The following is a 21,260-nucleotide window of genomic DNA, read 5'->3' as shown; positions in this document are numbered from 1 at the left end:
AAATAAATGAGACACACAGACAGACATCGGGAGAGGCAGGAAAAAAAAGGCAAATGACAAAAGAAAAAAGCGAGGGAAGTAAGTCTCCACCTGCTGTGCCTGCATTTGCTGCACCTCCAGGTGTTTAATTTTGACCCTGACCACTGTGTTGTCCTTTTCCCCGGCCGCATGGACTCTACCCCCTCACCACGGTACGATCAATGGCACCGGTTCTGGAGAGAGTTGCATGGAGTAAAACATTAACCCGAAAAACCACAAACCAAGAGCAAGCAGATGTGCTTGGAGCGGCAGAAACCACTGAACTCAAGCTGGGACATCTGGACCACAAGCTGGAATAGTGTGCGCTGAACTTGGGAACTATAGCCTATGAAGAATGTCGTCAAAATACTCTTTCAACACGAGATCCGTCTACAAGTCTCAGGCTTTTTAAAACGTTGAAGAATTGCAATATTGTGGGAATAGCAGAAGTTTCTGAGCAGTGTCATCAATGGGCTACAGACACGAGCGCCATGGGAACCATGCTCGGAGCACACGGTTATGGCAGTAAGCAGTGCGTATCTTACTTATAACCTCAGTGTTCTCTATATATGTTTGTTTGTTTGTTTGTTTGTTTGTTTGGGTGTGCTGGCATTCATACATTCTGGAACCACAGACCTGAAAAAGACAAAACCAGGACTAATCAGATACTCCACAGTCAAGTTAAAATAGACCTAAACTAATCCAACTAACAGCAGGTTTGGAATAAGATGCAGCATATTATTTGAATCAGATTTGTTTATCACATAAACATTAAGCAATTTGTTGATTTTTTAAACATGCATCCACTACAAAGAACACGTTTCGATACACACTGACTGTTTATTTGTGGAACAGAACATACGGGAAATATCAAGGGTGTGCTAACTTATTTACACACTTACAAAATCAACAAAACCTTCGTCATCAAACTCCTGGGGCTCCAAAAATTAGGCAAACAATTGTGGGTCGTTACATTTCATTGCTGTCCGTATAGAACCTGTATGTTACCTTTTCAGACATAGTTCAAACGTGTGTACAAGATTAAGTTTATAAATGATAATGAGTAATGGACAAAAAAAAAAAGGCCATCACTGAATGTGTTTGGTATTGACTCTGGAAACAAGAAGCAGAAAGTGCCACAGACTGTACTTGGAAGGTGTGGCTCGAAATACACTTTTTAAACTTCATACATCGACTGGGATATTAGAGATTAGGACAATGTTTACCTGGATTAGCATTGATTACAGGCTTATCAATGAACTGTCCGGTATGACAACGTTTTTCACCTCCTCAGTGCCTTAATTCATAATCACAATCAAAGAAATGAGAATTAGAAAGAGTTATAAATCAATTTTTACTCTTTAGAACTTTCAACAAATTTTGCCATTTTCTGTAAAAAAGTTAAACCTTGGAACAGCTCTGAAAACACACAGGACACACACAAGACCTGAACATGAATGATCCCATGGTCATTAGTGTGTAATCTGGAGCAAAATCTGTTTAAACACCAAGACAATGATCCTATAGATCTCACTTTATATTAAGTATCTCTAATAACGGTGTAATTACATAAATGTTACACTGTGAAATAACGGACATCCGCTAAACTCATCAATCGCAACAATAACATCAACATTAGCTAAATGTTAGAAACTACGGCAAATCCAGTTTAATGTCGTACTGTAAGTTAACACACACCTGTCATAGAAAGCTGAAACACCTTGCTCTAGTCTGATTACGGCTGTGATTACACACATGTGATTACATGAGAGAGAATATGCTGTTACAACTCCACTTGTGTAATTACAAAATGCCAAACTGAAGTTGATAGACATATGTGATTACATAAGCTTTATTGCTGTAACCCATCTGTAACAGGTACTAATTCATCAGTAGTTACATGGTTGTTGCATATGTTGTTCATGTGTAACTACACAGTTATTAGAACCCATCCCCCACGGTTCCTATGGCAATGCTTATACCTATTAACATGCTTTACATATATTTATTTAAAACATGTCTTTATTATGATTACTATTACTATAATTGCCTGATTTTTTTTGGTGCCCTATGTGCAGTGCGGAGTGGCGACTCAGGTTAGAAGTGTTTTAAACCTTGTTCCAACTTGCTTGGATGCTCGTGTTTTTGATCAGTCGATGCTTGAGAGGCTAGAATTACATTCCTGGATAATGTCAGTGTTTACACACAACATATGTCTGCTTAACGTCTTTAATCTTCTGGCATTTGTGGTCATTTCCTTGATTGGCACAGATCTCCTTAGATTTGTTTGGCAATGCATTTGATATCCATCTGTTTTGTATCAGAACATTCAGGACAGTTTCAGCTCTCTCCGAGGCCCTGTTCGACCCAGAGAGCTGTGAATACTTAATGCACTAAGTAGCCAAAGGGAGAGGTAGATGGTTTGTTTCTCGTGCGTCTTCCTCTAGCTTCATAACTACAGATGTGAATTACGTACAATATCATGACTTCATGGAAAATAAACAGTAGACTCCGCAGATTCAGTGTTGGAGCCAGATTTCTGCACTGTATATGTACAGCAATAATATTAATAAAACATTGATAAACATTGAGGTGCATTGGCGACTCAAAAGCGTCTGTAGGTGTGAGTGTGTGTTGCCCTGTGAAGGACTGGCGCCCCCTCCAGGGTGTATTCCTGCCTTGCGCCCAATGATTCCAGGTAGGCTCTGGACCCACCGCGACCCTGATTGGATAAGCGGTTACAGATAATGAATGAATGAATGAATGATAAACATTGAATATTTACATTCCTTTAAACCATTCTTATGGGCATGGTGGTGCAACAGGGAGTGTTGTTATCACACAGCTCCTGTGGGTCCTGGGGTGTGGGGTCACTGTTTTCCCTGTGTCAGCATGGTTAGCTGCTGTGTCCAAACAATGCCGTAAACTCAAAACGGACAAAAACAGAGCTACATGTCTTTCATTGGACAGTGACGATAGATCATCCAGCCTTCAAGCCTTAATTGAATTAATCAGCATCTAACCTGCCACAGAGCTGCTATAAAAAGTACTTAAGAGAGATCTAAATAATGTTGTAAAGGTATTGTAAGTTCTCACCAAGGTTTATTCAGCAAACACTTGAGTTTGACCAACTTAATAATCCTCTATATAGCCCTTGAAAATCTTCTGGGGCAGCCGTGACCTGATGGTTAGGGAACTGGGCGTGTAACCAGAAGGTTGCTGGTTCGATCCCCAGAGCTGGTGGGTCATAACTGAAGTTCTCTTGAGCAAGGCCCCTAAGCCCCAACTGTTCCCCGGGCGTCATGGCTAAGACTGCCCATTGTTCCGAGCATGTGTGCCCACTGCCCCCTAGTGTTCACTAGTGTGTGTAAATGTGTGTTCCGCTGCACGGATTGGGTTAAATGTGAAGAACAAAAGCCTGTGTGTGTGTGTCACACAATGGCTAATAAAGTGATTCTAAATCGTCTTATTATAGAATACATAGACTTCCTATTTCAAACACCTAATAATTTCAAGTGAAATGTACTGTATGTGAAGGACTGGCGCCGCCTCCAGGGTGTATTCCCGCTTTGCGCCCAATGATTCCAGGTAGGCTCTGGACCCACCGCAACCCTGAATTGGATAAGCAGTTACAGATAATGAATGAAATGAATGTACTGTATGTGCAATATGTGCTAAATAACACAACATTTCCAACAACTTAGAACTTGTCATTTGTACTACTTTCAACAGCAGTCTGATTTATTTGTTAAAACCTTGTAAAAAGAGTTTGGCATAGAAAAGACCAAGTTTTACTGTGTTAATGACTCACACATTATACTCACACAGTATATAATAATGTACATTTTGTCATAATTTGTGCCTTGCTTCTGCTGGTGTTTTGTGTCTGGTTTGTTTCTTAGCCATGTGATTGTTGCCTTGTTGTGATTGTTGACCATCCGCCATCTCGATTGAAAATTATTGCACTGGTCGTATATCTGTGACTTCAGACGCCATGCTGCAAACTCATAACATTTAAGTTCAGTTAAATCTCTCATATCCAGTTTATTTTACTTCAAACGACAAACAGGACTGAGTTTTACAGATTTTAAATAAATTGTGTTTCTTTGCATTTGTGTCCACCTCCATAACAACCCCCCACCACCCCCGCTACACTATGGAGCAGGAATAGAGCAACATCCTCATCTCGGTTCATGCTTTTCAACATTTGGAGCTCTCTCTGTTGTTTAAAGTAACTCCAGGTGCCACACTATGGCTTCATGAACACATTCGACCCGTTTTGAACGAGCAAAGAGACAGAGAGCAGCAAATGGTGAGGAAACATCTGAATTTTATAAAGTGTTTGTAAACTGGATCTAAAAATTAAGATATTTTGCCAGACATCATGAGTAAATACATTTTAACTTTTGAGAGTTTGGAATTTTACTGAAATTGGGCAAAATTTTCAAAAATATTAGTTTCACATTTAAAATGTTGTCTTTTTACTATTTTCTATTAAATAGATTTTAAATTATTAGCACATTATTGCATTTATTTAAAATTTACATTTCAGTGTCCCAAACTTTTGGAAGTTTGGTTTGGTGGGGGGTTGTTGTGTGATTAATTATGTTCACTAAAACCTAAAAGTCTAATTTTAAACTTAACCAACACAATAACTGTAAACACTAAAATATTAGAAACAAGACTCTTTTACTGTAGCTGTGCTGTAGGTCAAAAAAGTGAGAGTTTGAGTGAAATTGTGGCAGCAGTGGGCAGAAGCTCACTTCATAAATATAAATTATCTATCAATGATTTGGTGCACAAAAACATTTAAAAAAGCTTTTTGGTAACGTATAATTGAAATTCAATTAACGTGTTAATGCACTATGTACGAACATCTAAATCTCTATCTTTAAATACAGTATTATCCCCAAGAACAGAACAAATCCATTACAGTCTTCTGCAGCATTTTTTCCTGATGGAGATCATCACGAATACAGCAACCAATAAACTCTTTGTTATGGCAATTGCCTAAGTGCCTCCAGGAAGGAAAGTTCCCAAATGATTCTCAGGCCGAGGAGAAACCAAAGGAATAAAGACACAGAGTCAAGTATTGACTCCAATCTCTGGTTTATTCAAACATTTGTTGTAGTATACAGGTGTTGTTCATAAAATTAGAATATCATGAAAAAGTTGATTTATTTCAGTAATTCCATTGGAAAAGTGAAACCTGTGTATTATACTCATCCATTACACACAGACTGATATATTTCAATTAGTTTATTTCTTTTAATTTGATGATTTCCTTCCCTTCGCCTCTTGGACACAGCTCTGTGAACAGTCAGCCTCTTTAGTAATGACCTTTTGGACAACTGTCAAATCAGCAGTCTTCCCCATCATTGTGTAGCCTACAGAACTAGACTGAGAGACCATTCAAAGGCCTTTGCAGGTGTTTTGAGTTAATTCCCTGATTAGAGTGTGGCACCAGGTGTCTTCAATATTGAACCTTTTCACAGTATTCTAATTTTCTGAGATACTGAATTTGGGGTTTTCATTAGTTGTCAGTTATAATCATCAAACTAAAGAAATAAACACTTGTGATATATCAGTCTGTGTGTAATGGATGAGTATAATACACAAGGTTCACTTGTTGAATGGAATTACTGAAATAAATCAACTTTTTCATGATATTCTAATTTTATGACCAGCACCTGTAGATAGGACCTTTGTCACGTCCACCAATGGTCATATGTGTCATTCGGTCATTATTACATCATGTCTCAGATTTACAAGTCCCAGACGTTACAGACTATTAGGCCATGCAGCTTTCTATAGCCATCTACACTCTCACTTCTCCACAGTCAGCATTATGTTCTGCAGAGAGTCAGGACCAGTTGCCCTGTTCCTAACAGGATGCACATTTACATTTCGGTTAGACTTCCTTAAATCTAACTAAAGAAATTTACTGCAAAGCACTTTTCCCTCCACGATAGGCTGACAAGGGTCATACTTCAAGCACAGCACATTCTATACCATCATAATCACCACAGTATTGCATTAATAATACATTTATTCAGTGTTAGTTTGTATTTTCCATCACACTCACCGTTTTCACACTACTTTTCATTTTTAGAATAAAAATACTTTTTTTTCCAGAATAAAATGACTTTATTCATTTATAAAATGACAGAACAGTTGCCATAAGACTGGGAGAATATTCTGAATTATCATTACATGTTCAACAAAACACTAAAATGCACTTGTAGACTTAACACACCCACTCACACATTTACTCACACTCCCACACACACACACACACACACACACACACACACACACACACACACACACACTCATTCTCAGGAAATCGTGACGCACGGAAGTTGAACATGGTCCAAGTGTTTAAAACATTCATGCACGTTGAGTTTTTAGACCTCACTACTTTCACTGTGAAGAGGTGGGGCACTGTAATGTTCAAAACCATGGCAATATTTACATAAGGAATGTCAGAACAGATTACATAAAGGGGAGGGGAATAACACCAAAGCAGCAGTGAAAGTATTTGGCTGATGCTCTGATTTAAAGCAATGCTACAGATGTAGGTGGATACAATATTAGGAGTCTTGGCCAATGCTATTGTGTGACTGCTCTGGTACTTGTAATTTTATTGGTCAATACTTGCTATTTTACGTACCGGCTTAAGGGCTACAAAGCCCCTCTAGCATTGGGCTGTGGAGCAGTGAAACTAAATTCTCTGGAGAGCCAGAGGTCCACAGGGTTGAGCTGGAGTGATGTTTGTGATCCAGAACTAATTAGTAATGGGAAAGGAATAAGAACTGACCAAATCCTCAGAGCAGTGTTTCGGTATCTAGTCTAAAGCTTGCAAACTTGTGAGTAGAAACAGTGTCAGTAGAAAGGTTATACAAGGACATACATTCCACTGTCTCAGAAAGTCGCTGTGGTGATATCCTCAATTATGTAAACTTTGTTGCCAAAAATATTCACTCAAACATCTAAATCATCAAATTCTAATCACATCCACGGCCACGGTTGTATACAACCTACCACACAGGCAAGAAGATTGCTTCTACAAACATTTGTGTAATGTTTGGTTGCTCTCAGGAGCTCAGTGGATTCCAGCATGGCACCTTGACAGGATGTCACATGTGCAACCCATCATGAAATTTCCTCACTACTAAATATTCCACAGTCAACTGTGAGTGATTTTATAACAAAGTCGAACTGACTGGGAACGACAGCAACTCAGCCACAAAGTGGAAGGCCATGTAAAATGACAGAGCAGGGTCAGCAGCTGCCGAGGCACATTCTGTGTGGAGGTTGGCAACTTTCTTCAGAGTGATGTGGCTTTGAGATTCGCTCAAAAACAGTGTGTAGGGAGCTTCAGCTGAATCCAAGCCTTACAGCACCAAGTTGGATGCAGTTGTGTAAAGCACGGTGCCACTGGACTCTAGAGCAGAGGAGATGTGTTCGCTGTAATGACGAATCATGCTTTTACAGTGGGTTTGGAGGTTGCCAGGAGAATGGTACTTGTCTCACTGCATTGTGCCAGGTTTAAAAGGTTTTCAGAATTTGGGCTCAGACCCTCAGTTCCAGTGAAATGAACCCTTAATGTTACAGTGTACCCAGAGATTTTGGACAATTTCATGTTCCCTTCCTGTTCCAACAGGACTGTGCACCAGTGCACAAAGCAAGGTCCATAAAGACATGGATGAGTGTGTTTGGTGCAGACGAATATAACCGGCCTGCACAGAGCCCTCAACCCAATAGAAAACCTTTGGGATGAATCAGAGCCAGATCCTCAAAGCAGTGTTGCAGTGTTGCAAACTTGTGAGTAGAAGCAGTGTCAGAAGAAAGGTTATTCAAGGACATACACTCCACTGTCTCAGAAAGTCTCTGTGGTGGTATCCTCAATTACGTAAACTTTTTTGCCAAAAATATTCACTCAAACATCTAAATCCTCAAATTCAGGTGTTCACAAGCAATCTACAAGGCTTCTGTGAGCCAGTTCTCGTCCAACATCAGTGTCTGACCTCATTAATGCACCTCTGAAAGAATGGTTACGTATTTACATACATGTGGAGAACTTTCCCAGAAGAGTGGAAGCTGTTACAGCTGCAAGGGGTGGACCGACTACACCCTACATGTTGAGAATGGGATGTCACTCAAGTTCATATGCGTGCGAAGACAGACGAGCGAATACTTTTATTATTTTATTTTACATAGTTCCACAATGAAAGTTTACAAATACTCACCTCTCCTTCTGGAGAAGAGAAAACTGGACTTTAAAACTATTTTTGTACCTTTAGTGGCAATAATGTACCTGTATCGTACCTTTGCTTTTTGGACAGAGTAACTGCACATTTGCAAGGACTAACTTGCTTTGTATCTTGTGTTTCTAGGTGGTATAACACACTTGAATCTCTGCTAGCATACATTCCTTGTTTTGATAGAAGCCTAGATATTTTTCTTCATGTTTGAACATCTATCTCACTCACTCGCACATGGATTCCACATCTCTGATCATCCATAGTTCAACATACACATATGATAAACATACATGCTTTTAAAACCTGTATATATAGGTTCGTTTAAGGTTTCCTGCTCCTTTATGAGGGTTCATGATCATCTTTCAGCAATAACCCTACAATCTCAGCCTGAGTGCAGTCGATGACGCTCCGTCAAGCGTCATAAAATTTCAAAGCATTTCAAGTTTTGCAACTCACTCTGACGTGCCTCCACCAATAGGACTGAGGATGGGTGGCACAGACCTTTTCAAAATGGAGGAAATGCTAATCTGGGCAGTGTATAGAAGAGGGAACAGAATATAAAGATTGACTTCACCGTGCCGCAGCCTGCACAGCTCCACATTTCCTTCTAGTTGTAAAACGTTTCGTTTCCCGCTGGACTTTGAGCTACAAACTCGAGCCATGCACACGCCTTCTAGACAGATAATTGCTGAACGTGTTTGCGTCTACTGCGCTGTGAACTGTGTGGGCACTCTCACTCGGTTTTTTATTTATTCGGCAAGAGTTGATTTTAGTCTTATGTCTTATATTCCAATCTCATGAGCCATGCACATGTAAATGCACCAATGGACCATCTTCAGTTGTTATTACATGTCATTGAGCAGTACCCTGTTCTAATAGAGTGAGGAGCTGTATTTGTAAAGAGTAGAAAAGGTTTATTGCTCCGTCGGCAGAGGATCGCCCAGCAGACAAGCTCAAGGAATACTAATAAAACTTCACAATGATCTTTTATACAGTTCTAGCTCGCCCCCCACCTTCTCCTGTTGTGCTCACTCAGAGGACACTCTGTTCTCAAAAGTAGCCTAAACCAAACATTTGTGATAAGAGAAAAATGGGTGTTGTGAAGGTTCACAAAATATGTTTATCGCAGATATAATACAAGTCGAGTTTCAGTGACATTTTAACTCCATCTTTCAGATGTCTCTTAACAGAAGGAACATTTTCCATCACATACCCCACACTGGCTTGGTGATTAGCATGTTAGCCTCTCAGTGCTGACATCTCAGCTTCAGGTCCCCTATGGGTGGAGTGTTCTCCTTGTGTCTGCGTGGGTTTCCTCAGGCGTTTCCTGCTTCTTCCCACAGTCCAAAAACATGGAGGTTAGGTGAACTTATGGTGCTTTGGGTCTGGCTCTACATGACTCGACTCCCATCTCTAACGGGAATCGTGAGCTTTGAAAACCACAACAAAGATGGTGGTAAAGTCAGTGGTAGAGGCACTGTTTACTCATCGTGTATATACGTGTTTTTGTTGTTGTTTTTTGGACTAAACACGGCTCTGCGCCCCAGTTCTCACAGATCAGTTTTACTTGTTGCACATTCGGCTTTTGTTGGAAATTTTACGAGCTGCTGTTGTGAGTCCGATAAAAATAAATGTGAAAGCTGCAGTAACTTAAGAGATTTTACGAGAGAGTTTTAGCTGGATTTGAATGATCTCTGCATTCCGTCTTTCTGGACCTCAGAGCTCTGCAGGGTTTACACCTCACTATTTAGTACCTACTCGGCTCGGCTGGAACCCGGAGCGAGCTGGGACTGAAAGCTTACCTGTTTCCAGGGACCAGATTTGGCCAGTGGAAAAAAGTAAAAGAGCCAAGCTGAGACGAGTAGGGTCCATGCACCCCTGGTGTGAGTGAATGGGTGTGTATGTGAGTGAAAAGTCTGTATGTGTGTGAGTGAGGAGTACACCTGTAAAAGCCAATAAACAGCCTGTAGCTACACATGTAGTTAACAAGCAACTACATGGTTATAACATCCATTAATATGAAGAAGGAACAAAGACATTAAAAGGACATTCCAAGTTTGTTCGATGAAAACAGAGGGACAGGCAGGTATCAGTCTGAAAAAGAGAGAGAAAAGTGTGTGTGTGTGTGTGTGGTGGGGGGCGGGGTCTAGCTTCAGTGACAAATGGCTATATTTAAGGAGCAGTAAGACCTGGAGAGAGCACTGGAAGAAGGAGGGAGAAGAACAAGGTGGAGAGTGAGCAAACTTGGCACCACGCTGAGTAGGCAGTACCTTGCTTTTCCTTTGATGATTATTCTGAATGTGTAATGGTGGATGGGGATGGCTCTCAGCCAGAGCTTAAAAGTCACACCTGTGAGAGAGGATTACCCAAATGTGAGGTGCAGGGAGGTAAGGACAGAGATCCTAGTGAACAAGGATTAGCATAGGCAGCAGCCCAAAAAAACTAATAATAAATATATATATATATAAAAATGAATAAAGAGCAGTCAAGTGGCTTTCAGGGTCTGGTTTCAGCGTTGTCTGTTAGATGGAAGACATAACAGAAAATGATTTGGAGGATGATACAGAGCCTGCAGTTGGAAGGTATGTATCTGGACACTTTCAGTTTTCTGAACAAAGTAGAGTCTGAGAAAGTTCCTAGGAATAAAATGGCTGTGAGGTGGTGGTAGAAATGGCATGTGTGTTAAGACATGTTTTTTGTGTTTTATCTATATTCTTCCCAGAGTGACTTTAAATTCAATTAGTTTCGTAGCATTAGGAGTATTGTCCAAGGACTCTTCTTACGTTTGCATGGTGGTCTTTCCTGAACTTATTATTCCTGAGCTTATCCACTGTGCTATAACCGGACACATCCATCCTGATCAAACTAGCGGCCACTTACCTGAAATGACCCCTGGATCAAAGTTGTTTTGCTGGAACTCCTGAACGTTTTGTTGACCTTAATGTGCTGTCTGTGGTGTTGTGCATACTCAGGACTCCTGCTGCTGTGTGTGGTGTTCTCTGAGGTGCAGCGTTCACACACTCGTGTGCTGGATTTCGTGTGTAGTCCTGAGGCTAGGAGTAGTCTAAACATCATAACTGCACTGGAGACAGCCATGGTAAGTGCAAACTCGCTTTCACTATGAAATGGTGATATGTCTTTTTTTAAAAGACATTTGGAGACACGTTACACACCAAAATGCGTGGTAATATATTTAAACAGACATTTCTCACAACCTCCAGGTCCCTGGAGCTGTGACAGAGGCACTACCTGCAGCGCCATGTTCGTGCCGCTGTTCTCTAACATCACTGCACTTAATGTTCAACTTGGCCATGTCTGGACACACTAGAATTTTCTGATTTCTGTAACTTGCAGCTTGTGTATACTGACAAACCTGACCTGTCCATTCTCTGTAACCCAGAAGAACTGTGGTGGTTCAGACCAGCTCCTCGTACCCATCCGTCTGCCTTGTGTCAAGATACGTAAGGTTACCTGGGACCAGAAATCCGTGAGTAATGCCATCCCTCACTTTAATGGCAAATTCAATGCAAAAAAAAAAGCACGAAAGAAAGAAAGACAGAAAGTCACAGTGTAGCAAACTGCCTTCTACGTCATAACTTACAGTCACAAGACTGTCTATGATCAGCTGTCATTAGACACAGAGTCCAGAGTCTTAAATGTGCAACAACTTCTCAGCACCTGCTTCACACAGAGAGGAACATTGAGGTTGTCTCGACCTTGTTGAATCTGAGAATGAGAAATTACGCATCGTGCCTAGACACGACGGCTGTGTCTGGATCCAGCTCTTTACCATCTGCTACAATGCTGGCCCTTACTTCATGCTCCAGGCCATTAGGGTAGGCCTTTGTAACCCTAGTGCAATACGGAAGGAATCTGAGACAGAAGAGAGAACCTGTTTTGTTGAAATATAAACAAAGCTCAACATCACTGATGTTTGTGAATCTCAGTAAGTTCCGGAATGCACTATTGTGGTGAAAACTGCTCAGCTGGAAGGTGACGGACTATTCACTGCAAGGGTAAAGGTTTCATTTGGAACTGGACACCAGAGGCGGGTGCAGTTCTTGGAGTCTCTTCTGACCAGTGGTTTCTCACCACACAGTGTGATGATGAATTTGGATCATTTTCATTTGTTATTGGAACTCTTCTTCTCTGACATAAAGAAGGACGCAAGTATGAATGGTGTGGAGAACAAGGATTCGGAACAATGAAATGAGGCTAGGATGAGTTTACTGAAATCCCACACAACCTACCTTCAGGTTAGAAGGCGACAAGTTGGTCTGTCCCTTGCAGGCTTGTTCAGGAACACTGCTAATGTCGCTTGAGGGCTGTAAAGATCTGGAATACACCAACCCACACCCTGTGAAACAAGACCACCTAGTTTGTTTACTGTGCTCTGCCTAAGGCTTTAAACATGGGATAAATGAGTCATTCTGATTTTGTGTTGCATCTTACGTAGATAGCAGCCATTGCAGGGTTGTCTCTTCTTCTCCCCTGAGTCTCTCCAATCACAGAAGACCCCCTGGACCTACGTTTATGTGAGAGCTCAAAGACAAGGTTACAAGGAGCAAAACAGACACAACGAGCATGGAAAAGTAAGAGCACAGACTAAAAACAGAGAAAATGAGAATAGAGAGGAAAGAGAACCAAGAGAAAACAGCTAAAAACCACAGCTTCTGCTCCTCGCTCCTCACTGCTGTGCGCTCGGGGTCGGGGTGAACAGCGAGCGGCTCATTATCATTTAAAGGAACAGGCGCTGAACAGGGCTGTTTACACAGGGGGAGTGGGGTTGTGACCAAAGCAGGTGGCAGACATTTCATTAAGAACCACATTGTGTCACATTTAGCACTGTGGGGACCTCAGAGAATGCAGCTCTGTGATTGGTTTGAGTAATTATTCATACCTGATTTGCATATAGTAAAGAAAATCTCATCTTGATTTGTCACAAAATTATAACATAATTTATAAATAAAACAATACACAACAATAACAAGGTTAAATTAACAAGGCTTACTCCTCAGAGTTATATTTGACAAATTCTGAGTTTTTGTGTTTGCTCCACGACTGAGGGGCCCTTGAGCAAGGCACTGATCCCACAACTGCTCTCCAGGTGCCAGTGATGGCTGCCCGCCGCTCTGGGTGTGGGTTCATGGCCCCTAGTGCCTTAGTGTGTGTGTTTGTGTTCACTGCCACAGATGGGTTAACTGCAGAAAACACATGTAAATGTACGTGGTACAATAACAAATAATTCACATTAATAATAATTCATGTATGTGGCACTTCAGCCGAAGAGGGTCAATGGGTTGCTGCTTGGGAAAATTTAGGTCAGCCTTGTGTGTATCTTTGGTCCCTCAAGGCAAAGAGGAAGTCACTGGTGCAGCTGAATTAATGAAAGCATGCTAGCAAGGTCTGCTAGCGATTTGCTAGATTTAATGCAACATTAACATCAGAATCAGAATCACTTTATTAGCCACAGTGCTCACACACACAGCAATTTGTTCTCTGTATTTAACCCAATCCGTGCAGTGAAACACCAGGGGGCACTGACCACACATGCCTGGAGCGGTGGGTGGCCCTAGCCACATGGAGCAGTTGGGGGTTAAGTGCCTTGCTCAAGGGCGCTTCAGTCATGACCCGCCGGCTCTGGGGATCGAACCGGCAATCTTCCTTTTTTTAAGTCAAAAAAGGACAAAATAAATAAAATGAATTTCTAAACACGATTAAATCAAGTAAAACACGGTGAAACAATATTGAAAACATGAACATTAGTGCTTCCGTATACATTAAATATTTAATAACAAAAAAGTTTTTCCAATAAAACTTGCAGGTGCAGATCTTGTCCATTATGTCATAATAAAAGTCTCTCTGTATCTGTCTCTTAGCTGCAGCAGAAGCGGGCGTCAGTTTGTACCTCTCTGGGGAACCTGCAGCAGGCCGTTGATTCGGCCAAAGGTCAACCGGGTCTAGCCTGCCAGAGCTCCATACTGCAGCGGCTCAAACACAACATCCAGAACCACCTGAAAATCCTCAGGAACCTGGAGATTCAGGTGTGTGCCTGTGGGCAGAGCTTAATGAGCGTAATATCATCCTGCATACCTGTATATGATAATGCACGACCATAAACAACAGTACTGATGATGGTTTCAGTTCCAGCATTCCTTCTGAAAATAAGAGAGTGGGTTACGGTTGGGAGTAACAGCTTCCACTGACCTGGAACATTGCTGTGAGGATTTTGTATCATTTAGTCATGAGAACATTAGTGAGATCAGGTACTGAGGCATGGATCACAAACACCATCCCATCACAAAACTCTTGAGTATCTGGGAATGCTTTATATTCTACAAACCAAAGTTAGCACTGGGCGATTTGACCTTATCTGTAACTGCTTATCCAATTCGGGGTCATGGTGGGTCCAGAGCCTGGAATCATTGGGCGCAAGGCAGGAATACACCCTGGAGGGGGCGCCAGTCCTTCACAGGGCAACACACACATATTTACTCACACCTACAGACACACTTGAGTCGCCAATCCACCTACTAATGTGTGTTTTTGGACTGTGGGAGGAAACCGGAGCACCCGGAGGAAACCCACACAGACACAGGGAGAACACACCAACTCCTCACAGTCACCCAGAGCGGGAATCGAACCCACAACCTCCAGGTCCCTGGAGCTGTGTGACACTACCTGCTGCGCCACCGTGCCGCCCCCATCCACATGGATCCAGATATTTTAAAATCAGAAATATTCCTCCCTTCGTTTTTGAAATTATCCCCATTCAGACAAATATAAAAATAACTGCATTATAATGCCAGTCCAGTAGGGGGCCATAGTATTTCTTAAGAAGAGACATCAAAATGAGAGCATGAAAGGAACACAGAGGTTTAATCCCAAATGACTCCACACTCCAAACGTAGTGCACTACGCAAGTAATGAAATGACTGAATCTAGATTTTAACAGTGCATTCACGTACAGCGGGATTTATATTTATTCATATGTGGACATCTGAAATCTTGTGCTATCTGAATGTGTACATTGTAGTTTTATGATTTATGTGCTTCACTATCTTGGGAATTATTTGCTATTTGAATTTGAGCCAGAAACAGGCATGCTGTGTAATTTTCATGATGTTTGTTTAAAGCTCCGTTTTTCTGTAAACACTTAAATACAGTTTTCATGTGGAGAGGAGGCCAAATTACAGACAAAAATATCTGTATATGTGTGGACGGGGCTTTAGAATGTAGCTTTTCCAGAGCATCTGTGTGCACGTAATGTACCTGCCTTGACTAATTCACTACACAGTAAATTCACCAGTGTTAAATCAACGCTATTAGTACTGTTAGTATAATAATTGAACACTGTTAGTGTAATAATGTAACACTCTAAGTGTTAAGTTAACACTAATAGTGTTGATTTAACACTGGTGAATTTACTGTGTATTTTTTTATTATTATTTTACCCTTATTTCACCAGGCAAGTCATGAAGAACGACTTCCTATTTAAAATGGCAGCCTGTGGCACTACTACACTGACTCTTAAACTTACTCTGCTGTTTGCATGTCACAGGGAGCTCCTTGGCCTACAGAGGCAAGTTGCACAAGCCAAGAAACCAAGAGTTTGACCAAAACCCTGGAGCTGTACGGCCGGCTACTGCGAGGGCCAGTGGAGTTCCTACTGCTGGACCTTTCAGAAACCTCCTGCTCGTGACCAAGATGGCCCCTGGGCTTTCGGATAAACTCACAACCTTGAACTCTCATGACTGCTTCTCTGGCTAAGGTTACCGTTCCAGACTTTCCCTGCTGTTTGGACGCCCCCAAGTGGAGGACTATTTGTGCTGAAGCAGCCAAGACTTTGGAGTTACCACAATGCACACCATTACAAAGGCAAATCGGAAGGTTTCCCATGTTAGCCTTTTGTACAGTTATTATATCTTTGTTGGGTAGTTGCTGCATCATTCAAGACATAGTGAAACCTAGAGGTTTGTATACGATTACACCAAGGATAGCAGTGCTAGCTGCCAGTGCAAAGGCCCGCACTTGAATTTACCCCTGAACGTTGGTGGTAGTAGCTCAAAAATGTCAAGGACTAGAGGGACTAGCGAGTACTTTTGTGGAAGCTAGAAGGATGAGTGCAATCAATGCTGAGACCATGCCTCTTCTTAAAGGTGCAATAAGTCATTTTAACCACCACCAAAAAGCAGAAACCAATATTTAAGAAACTGATTATTTATTATTTTTTAAACATTTTTTTCTATAAAGAACCACACTGTACATAATAGTAGATCATAAACACACACGTGAACACAACACATAGACCATCACCATCAAACACAAGAGTCGAAGCCTAGATTTAAAACCAGGACTAGACCAAATCTAAAGACGTAGACTGTTCCTCAGTCGGCAAAGGCTCAGTCACTTAGATCTTCAGCCGAGAGCGTGGAAAGGCCAGCTGCAGCTGAGCAGATGACCTCAGGGACCTGGAGGAAGGATGGGGTTTGAGCAGATCTACACTGTGAGATAGAGCAAATCCATTCAAGAACTTAATAAATAAAAACATAAAAACAAATAAAAAAAACTGGATCCTGTAAGTTACGGTGAAGCCAGGACAGGTGGGATATGTTCTGTCTAGTTTAACGCCTGTGATCAGGTGTGCCGCTGCATTTTGGACTAGCTGTAATCAAGCGAATGAGGACTTACCCAGGTAGACGCTGTTACAGTAATCTAACGGAGATTGAATAAGGGTCAGGGAAGGGCTTGAACATCCTTCTCCGAATGTGGGGACAGAAACTATTTAATCTTAGCAATAAAATGGAAAAAGCTACTCTTGGGAAACTAGGTTAATGTGATTATCAAACTCAAGTCAAGATCTAACTCCTCCCCTAGATTTGTTTTTATGTAAAAATGTCAGTGTATTTGGGAGAGCCACAAAGAATAACTTCATTTTTATCTTCATTAAGATGATAAAGAAGTGCTTTTTGTTGTATCCCACTTGGAGGAATAGGTTCAGTCCCGAATCTCTGACACATCCAGGCCACTAGGTGTCATAGTGAAGAAGAAACATAGGAGAAAATGACTGATTGCTCCTTTAAAAGCCAGGGTGTTTGTAGCTCAATCCCATTGTACTCCTTAAGATGATGGAGGGATGAAAGAAGCAGAATAGAAAATGGCCTTCGTGTGCTGTTATATGCTTTGAGTCATTCCATCATCTGTGATGAGTTTGACAAAAGATCATTTGCACGGAGCATGCTCTGATTCGTGCAGAGGATTCAGATGTAAGTCTTGAACAGATTGAACAGCTCCCTCTACCGAAAAAAAGGGAATAGTTTTACAGTAAACAGAGAGTGTTGATTGGTTGAAGATGTTAGAACAAGGTGATGGAGGCATGTGGTTGTGTTCCTGATAGATGTACACAGTGTGAGGCTGTTGCTCCGCCCACTGAAATTAACTTCATATAAGAAGTTTTAATGTTTTTAACTGTGTGGCTCAAAAGGAAGGAAGGAAAAGGAAGGGTAAAAAACCTCCAGCATTGAGATGGTCAGTACCTGACCTCACTAACCAACTAAACAAAGGACTTAGCTGGACGTTTAAAACTGGTCAGTCCAAGAAAGACAAATAAATAACTTCAATGGACATCCAAAATGTGTTTTAAAGGATCATTTAAATAAACAATTAATAACATAGACCTCCACAATGCATTCTTTGGCTAACATCTATAAACTTGTACAACTATGAGAATGCATCTAATTTATTTTTTCAATAAAGATATAACATGTTGAAATATAAATGTATTATGTTTTGCTTTTACTGTTATTTTAGATGTGGATTGTTCATAAAATTATTCTATTGATCCTTTTTCATAGGAAACCATGAGAGTTTTCATATATGAGGCCTGTTTTCTACACAGAATGCTACATTTTATGATTATATTACATTTAATATGATATAATTGAGATCATATTTCTGATTATAATTTAAATAGCTATTTAATATAATATTAATCATACATTTACTATACTATACTTTGTAATTATAATTTAATTTCATGACTTTATTTTGATGATTATTTATAATTTATTTAAAATGATGTATTTAATAATAATTTTTATATGAGGTGTACAAAATTTAATCAAGTAAGAATATAATCAAGTCCTTTCAGACTTGCAGTGTTTGTGATAAACAAAAGAAAACACTCACATGTGGAGGGCAGGGGGCAGGGTTGAGAAACTGTGCTACTTCAAGTGAAATATTACTTTATAACATACCTTGGCACTTCATCTTTAGACAAAGTAGACCCTTCTAGAAACACAGGATGTGCCTTTGATGAACTGGATGTAAACAGCTTGTTCATTCATTTCCTTCTGCAGCCAGAGCCACGGCTCTTGCCTCTCCTCTGATCTGAATTTTGTGCAAACGGCCTAAAACACATTTTAAAAAATGCATTTAAAGTATTTACAACATCTTTTCAACATTGATATTCAAGCATGAAAAAGCTAAAAAACTCTCATAATCTTTATGTTGAAACATTCATTCACTGTCTGTAACCCTTATCCAGTTCAGGGCGGCGGTGTGTCCGGAGCCTACCCGGACTCACTGAGTGCAAGGCAGGAACACACCCTGAAGGGGGCACCAGTCCTTCACAGGGCGACACACACACACACGCACTTTTGTGTCACTGATTTACCAAGGGAGGAAACTGGAGCAACCAGAGGAAACCCATGCGGACACAGAGAGAACACACCACACTCCTCACAGACAGTCACCCAGAGGAAACCCACGCAGACACAGGGAGAACACACCATACTCCTCACAGACAGTCACCCGGAGGAAACCCACACAGACACAGGGAGAACAAACCACACTCTTCACAGATAGTCACCCGGAGCGGGACTCAAACCCACAAACCCCAGGACCCTGGAGCTGTGACAGAGAGACTACCTGCTACTCCACTGTGACGCCCCCTTTGTTGAATCAATTGCCTTTAAAAGATCTTTAAAAGGATGTCTTTGTCTCTGTTTGTTGTCTTTTCAACATCTAAGTTTGGATGTCTAATTACAGTTTTAACCATAACAGACATTGATTTGATGGTTTTCAGGTACATAATTAAAAAATCAGGGCTAATGTAATGTCTTTCAAGAAGAGCTGAAGGTTTTGGCAGCGTCTGGTCAACAGCTGTGGAAAGACGAAGACTTATAAGCTGCCGCCATCTTCTGGCTTGCATTAAGAATATTACCTCGTTTGTGTTAATACACTCATGTGTGTGTAAAACTTATGTATAATATACTGTATACTGTATAAAGTCAAATAGGACAGTTCCTATTTATTCTATTTGTTTATGAACGTTTTGTTTATATTACTGATAACATATAATTATCAGATCTAGTCGAACGTAAACTATTTTTTTTTCATTACAAGGAAGTCGAATTTGTAGTTCTTTTAATTTGTAGTCCTACAATCTTGCCAAAATAAAAGCCCATTCTCGAACTTTATATTGTCATTTTTTTAGCCTCGGATAGGCACAGATAATGGAGTAAGAGAACATAATACAGCCAATAATTAGGATGTGTTTACAGAGCCAGAGCAAATCTACATCGACACCTGAGGACAAAAATGTTAATGTGGCTTAATGCAATTACATGTGCATAGATATTGTTTGAAATATATATATATATATAATCAGTGTTAAAATATCTCCTCTGAAAAATGTGGGACTGGTTATTCAAGGGCTCATATAGTGTGAATGAATGACTCTGAGTGGACTCTGGACTCACGTCAACCTTAGACATGATTTGTGTTTACAGACAATGACTGACTGACCTCATGAATGAATTAATTAATTATTATTAATGATGTAGAGTTTTGCGTTTCACCCAGTTTTAGGGGAAAACGTAGGATACAGGCTCATTAATGGAAGTTTAAAACAAATACTACATTTCCCAGAAGCCCTCCTCTGTTCTCCTACAGTTGTTAAACTCGAAACAGCTAATTTTATTTAAAATAAAGAAGTTAAACAGTGCTTTCACGCCATTGGAAAGCGCTGTATTGATGCTTAGCGTGTAAAAGGAGCAGAAAACGACCAGCCTGGTGATTTAATTTGCGTTTTAAGCACTTTTATTCTGCCGGAGAGGGTCATATGACCTGACTGGCCGGTGACTTTAGGAGCAGAAATAGAGGAACCGAGAAATCAGTGCAGAGAAGCTGAACGCGCTTTGCAGAGGAACGTTAAAGCAGCGGTTTCTTTTGTATTTTGTGGTTTTGGCTTTCGGTAGCCTCATTTCAAGCTGTAAAATGGACCATTCAGAACTCAACCTGCACTAAACTGAAGGAGAATGGAGTTTAAACCAGTATACGTCTCATAAATCTACATAAATGGACGGGATTTGCAGCAGCGGGGTTATCAATTCAAGGTAAAACTCCCAGGTGGTTACTACGTTTCTTCTCTTGGTTCTGCCACGGTCCGGTTCCAGTTTCCAAGCTGAAAAAAGGACACTTCTGAAGAAGAAATAGGAGATAAATAAGTTTTAACACCACACATCGACGCTGTCGTTGTTTAAAAGTTTGAAATAGAGCAGCTTTTGAGTTATTTCGCGCCACCATGGGCGAGCGGACCCCACTGCTCCACTACCGGCTCTCGGCGAGCGTCAACGAGTCCGAGTACGGGGAGCAGCGCTCGGAGGCCGGCCGCGAGGCGCTGGGCGAGCCGGTGAACGCGCTACGGAGGTCCACCCTCAGCCACAGCCAGCATCAGCAGCACCAGCAGCACAACCAGAAAAAACTCTCCACCTTCTTCGGAGTGGTCATCCCCACCTTGCTGTCCATGTTCAGTGTGGTGGTCTTCCTGAGGATTGGTCAGTTTATTTACCATCTTTACAGATCTCATTCACGACCTACAGACTCATTAATAATGAAATACCATCTCAAATTGATCTCATAGTTGAGATATGCCGTCTTTGCATCTCATATTAATGACTTGCTGCCTCATAA

At 41.0% G+C, this 21,260-nt stretch overlaps 2 protein-coding genes and 1 long non-coding RNA gene across 5 annotated transcripts in view; 2 read left to right on the top strand and 1 right to left on the bottom strand.

Annotated features, from left to right (window-relative positions):
- The first annotated feature begins 40 nt into the window (after window positions 1-40).
- LOC136708546 (thrombopoietin-like) lies at window positions 41-16,568 on the top strand. Of its 2 annotated transcripts, none has more exons than XM_066683189.1 (5): window positions 41-550; window positions 11,258-11,382; window positions 11,686-11,772; window positions 14,165-14,329; window positions 15,847-16,568. In XM_066683189.1, exons 1-5 carry the CDS (start codon window positions 538-540, stop codon window positions 15,985-15,987), a joined length of 531 nt encoding a protein of 176 aa, XP_066539286.1. In that variant the 5' UTR covers window positions 41-537; the 3' UTR covers window positions 15,988-16,568. The 2 variants fall into 2 exon arrangements, with proteins under 2 accessions (XP_066539286.1, XP_066539277.1); XM_066683180.1 differs by lacking the exon at window positions 41-550 and adding an exon at window positions 10,533-10,867.
- Window positions 16,569-16,623: 55 nt separating this feature from the next.
- On the bottom strand, window positions 16,624-19,470 carry LOC136708560 (uncharacterized). Its single transcript, XR_010804362.1, has 3 exons — window positions 19,215-19,470; window positions 18,542-18,694; window positions 16,624-16,756 (listed from the first exon to the last, which is right to left on the bottom strand). It is a non-coding gene; the product is annotated as an uncharacterized lncRNA (long non-coding RNA).
- Window positions 19,471-20,479: 1,009 nt separating this feature from the next.
- zgc:153039 overlaps window positions 20,480-21,260 on the top strand; it is a 51,294-nt gene continuing 50,513 nt past the window's right edge. For both annotated transcript variants that reach the window (XM_066666502.1, XM_066666509.1), the window contains exon 1: window positions 20,480-21,124. In XM_066666502.1, coding sequence (XP_066522599.1) covers window positions 20,872-21,124 — 253 coding nt within the window. In that variant the 5' untranslated portion in view covers window positions 20,480-20,871. The remainder of the gene's footprint in view (window positions 21,125-21,260) is intronic.

This window comes from Hoplias malabaricus, chromosome 1 (genome assembly GCF_029633855.1).
Source record: "Hoplias malabaricus isolate fHopMal1 chromosome 1, fHopMal1.hap1, whole genome shotgun sequence".
In the NCBI taxonomy this organism is placed as follows: domain Eukaryota; kingdom Metazoa; phylum Chordata; class Actinopteri; order Characiformes; family Erythrinidae; genus Hoplias; species Hoplias malabaricus.
This window is presented reverse-complemented; position numbering and strand designations above follow the sequence as displayed.